The 3,931-nt window shown below is 43.9% G+C and overlaps 1 protein-coding gene across 2 annotated transcripts; it reads left to right on the forward strand.

Annotated features, from left to right (window-relative positions):
- The first annotated feature begins 471 nt into the window (after positions 1-471).
- LOC135409175 (apovitellenin-1-like) lies at positions 472-3,703 on the forward strand. Of its 2 annotated transcripts, XM_064644367.1 has the most exons (4): positions 475-572; positions 2,020-2,118; positions 2,471-2,630; positions 3,280-3,703. In XM_064644367.1, exons 2-4 carry the CDS (start codon positions 2,058-2,060, stop codon positions 3,374-3,376), a joined length of 318 nt encoding a protein of 105 aa, XP_064500437.1. In that variant the 5' UTR covers positions 475-572; positions 2,020-2,057; the 3' UTR covers positions 3,377-3,703. The 2 variants fall into 2 exon arrangements, with proteins under 2 accessions (XP_064500436.1, XP_064500437.1); XM_064644366.1 differs by having other exon boundaries at positions 472-2,118.
- The last annotated feature ends 228 nt before the right edge of the window (positions 3,704-3,931 follow it).

The following is a 3,931-nucleotide window of genomic DNA, read 5'->3' on the forward strand; positions in this document are numbered from 1 at the left end:
CCATCTGGGCACGCTCTAACAGGTCTGTGTCTTGCCAGCCTGTGCAAAAAGACTTGACCATGGGGAAAGAAGAAATGTGAGAGGGGTGCACACTTACCCCTGTGCACCATTTGGTTAATGCTTTTACTGTAAATGAAGGGGGAAATGCCAATGGCCATAACAGCTGCAAGTAAGTTCCAACTATCAGAGCAGGGAGGTTATGGCACAGGCCTTCCCAAAAATTCAGCCCAGGTCTAGCTACTGTTAATGTGGAATTTGGTCAACTTATGAGAGCGGTCTCTATGACACAGATGCCTGCGAAAGTAGGGGACTCAGTGACCCAGGAGCTGCCTTCCACATCTCTTAGGCTCAGGTCAGACTGACCCTCCATTACCAAATCTCAATAACAGGTCCAGAGTCCTCCACATCTTCTTACCTCTCCCACTGAGCTGGATGTGCTTGCAAAAGAGCAAATGGGGAAACAGAGCAGGACCTTTGACCCCTTGCTATCATTATATTCGCTCCATAAATGCCAGTGTCTCAGATGAGCATCTACCTCAGCTTCAGCCTGAGAAAGAGAGAAGGCAGGACAGGTAAGTGCTGAACTCTCTGTTCTGGGTGGGATGGGCATTGTGACTGGTGTGGCTAGATCAAAGGGAAGTGAGTGAAGATGATCATCTATTTTTCCCCATTTCTTATTGCAAGCCAATTAAGAAATTGGCTTCTCACACTCCGCAGGCAGGAATACTGATGAAATGGGAGAAGGTGGGGGTGCTTCAGGTGACCTGGGTTGAAGTTGAGTGATGGATGCTCCATAAGACGCTCATAGGAGGGTCAAGCCCATGGTACGAATTGCAGAGCTTCAGTGTTGGAAGATACATAAGCTTTTCCCAGCTGCCTTCATCACAGGGATTACAGGCTCTAAACTGGATAAGAGCACCTCTTTATGCTCTTGGGAGGCAAATTTACGCCTTTTGTGTACATGGAGAAAAACTGGCTCTGGGATTAAAAATTAAGGTAGGGTGGTAAAGGAGCAACTGCTCCTGGGCAACAAATGTCTAGGAAATGGAATGGTAGCTTTTGGAGGCAATCTGTGCACAGAAGGATGTAAAAATGGATGGAAATTTCCTTACTGTGGGATAAGAAGGAGCATTGACTTGTAGCCACCTGGTATGGGATTTAGCAAAGCATTCACATGTAATAGACTTGCAGCCTTTTTTGCTGTTGCAATTCTAAAAGTTCATTGTTTTCTTCATGTTGTTCTGAGTGATGCAGCCCTATAGCTGAGGGCAGAAATCAATATTAATTTCTAAACACGTTTTTAAACACAGAATGTTTGAAAAGCTTGTTTAGATGTAATGTATTTTCAATGTACCAAGTACTGAATTTTCAATTCTCCAATTCTGACTTTTTTAACAGACAAAAATAAAGGAAGTCAGATGAAGCTAAATTTTGCACTCACTCCCTTTTGAGAACTTGTTCTACTTGAGCTACTATCTGCTGCATTAATCCCAGAGTGAAAAAGACAAGTGAACCTAGTTGGCTGGTTGGCAACTTTCCTCAGCTAAAGCAAGGCAAAATACTCAGATCACTGGGTCACTAAGATGATCATTGTATGTGATGCACACGTGCACGCTAGTGCAATGTTCTTTAGAGCAATTTAATAAAACAAGCAAAGAAATCCCACATTATGAATTTGTACTTATTCATAGAGGAAACCTATTCTTACTTCTGGCAGTTTTAGTTGTTTGTTCATGTGCTGAAATAAGGGATTTTAGCTCTCATATAAAAGACCTAGCTTTACTCTCACATATTTCTTTGAGCTCTGAAAGTTATTATTGTGAATATTTGTGATTATACAAATAAAAGAACACCTTCATTTTTATACTATTTTTTCCTCACTTCTTCGGAGTAAATGCACCATGGTCTTTCCTGTTCTTGTCTTCATTTATTGGTTAGCTTTGTTGCAAAAATCTGGTGTTTAACCAACATGTTTTATTTCTCTGAAAACAAACAAACATTGTATGCTGATTCCTGCAGGTCTCTCAGTATAGGGAGCAGAACTGGTACTGCAAACCATGTTGCAATCCAGGGTACTGGTGATAGCTCTGATTCTGCTCCTCAGCACCACTCTGCCTGGTAAGTCTGAAAAGCTTTTCTGTCTGCCTGAGACAAAGCTCTACAGGTTCTCACTGGACTTAAGCCCAGCAATACAGTTGAAGACCATGAATACATGGTGCTCAGCAGTGTGAAACAAGTCAGTAGAGATCTGGCATGAAAATTGTCCATACATGGCAAACACTCTGCCATGTAAGGCCTGTGGCATTCACCACAAAGAGGTGAAGAGGTGCTGCTGGATGCTGCTAGAGCGAATTCAGGGAGAGGTTCTGAATCTCAGAATTTCAAGAATCTTCCCACTGCATCTGAGGGAAAATATGAGAGACATGAGTGACTGGAAAAGCCTGATGGGGTTTTGCCTCATTTTTTTCAGAAGTGCACTCAAAGTCCGTCTTTGAGAGAGACCGTCGTGACTGGCTGGTCGTCCCTGATGCAGTTGCATCTTATGTCTATGAAGCTGTGAACAAGGTGTCCCCTAGAGCGGGTCAGTTCTTGGTTGATGCTGCCCAGACTCCAGCAGTTGTTGCAACTAGGTATGGAAACCTCCTCTGTGCTAACGCTGCAATAGCCATGTGTGAAAAGGGAGAGGGAGGAGTAGGAGGAAGAACAGATTAATCAAGTATCTATATGGGGAGACCCAATGGGAAATGAATCAGCAACCAAAGCCTGATGTGACTACCATGGGAGTGAGGTGCTGGGAGGTGGGGTGAGATGATATGGTCTTCTGTGAAAGCACAGGCTCTTCCCAGGGATGCACATTGTACGTGACCATGCTTGTGGGGACAGCAGGTTCTGCTCTTTATTCTTGGGTAGTGAGGGAGGAGGCCTCTGGCTGGTGGGGGATCAGCTCCCCTGGAAGGGTTCTCTGGTGCTGCTGTCTGTGAGGGGCTCAGTACTAACTGTGCCATTGTCACTTGATGCAAATCACAGAATTGGCTCTAGCTATGCATACATATTCCTCAAGGAAGGGGAATGAGTTTCCTCACAAAAGGAAAATCATGATCACCCTAGAGACAGAGTTTCATGTAACTCATGGGACACACATGCTGCTTATTGAGGAAAGCCTCTCTAAGACTGCTGAGGGGCTCTGCACTCAGTGACAGGCAGCATGATATCCACAGCAGATGGAGATTACCCTCATGTATTTGTGTATCTTATTACATGCACTGTCATCTCCTGCAGGAACTTCATCATCAGAGAAACAACTAAACTCAGTATGATGGCTGAAGAGCTGATTGAAAAAATAAAGAACCTGTGGAAAAGAGTCCGAGGCTATTAGCCAGAAGAAGACAAGTCAGTGTCTCCTGATGTGAATTGGTAACACCCTGCAGTGTCCTCTTTCCTCCTGCTCCTACTACGGGCCAAGATCAGTCGATAAGACAGAATCAATGCTCCTCTTAGTGCCACTAGAGGGAACCCACCTTCAAAGACCAAAAGATGGAAGGCATCTGCTGAAGCCTCCCCCAGAAAAAAAAGAACACGCAGCTGGGCATAGGGAAGACAATAAGATTGTAGAGCTCTTCTGTAGCCAAATCTTGAAAATTAATTCCTCCTGAAAGGCTTGGCCATTGCCCCTCCAATAAAATAGTGTTGGTTGTTACACTTCCTTAAGTTTCTTATTTGTATTGACTATTACAAAATCACACTCACCTTGGCATTCCTTTCTGCTGAGAATGTAGCTGTTATTCACAAGAAGTTGTTTCAGGCAATGCTAACAAACCCTGACTGTTCAGGCACTTTTAACTAAGCTCAGATTCTTCTTGAGTAGAGGGGGCACTACCTGAGCATTTTTCAGGGTAGCCACAATATGACAACTGTAATCTCACATAAGGAA

This window comes from Pseudopipra pipra, chromosome 2 (genome assembly GCF_036250125.1).
Source record: "Pseudopipra pipra isolate bDixPip1 chromosome 2, bDixPip1.hap1, whole genome shotgun sequence".
Lineage (NCBI taxonomy): Eukaryota > Metazoa > Chordata > Aves > Passeriformes > Pipridae > Pseudopipra > Pseudopipra pipra.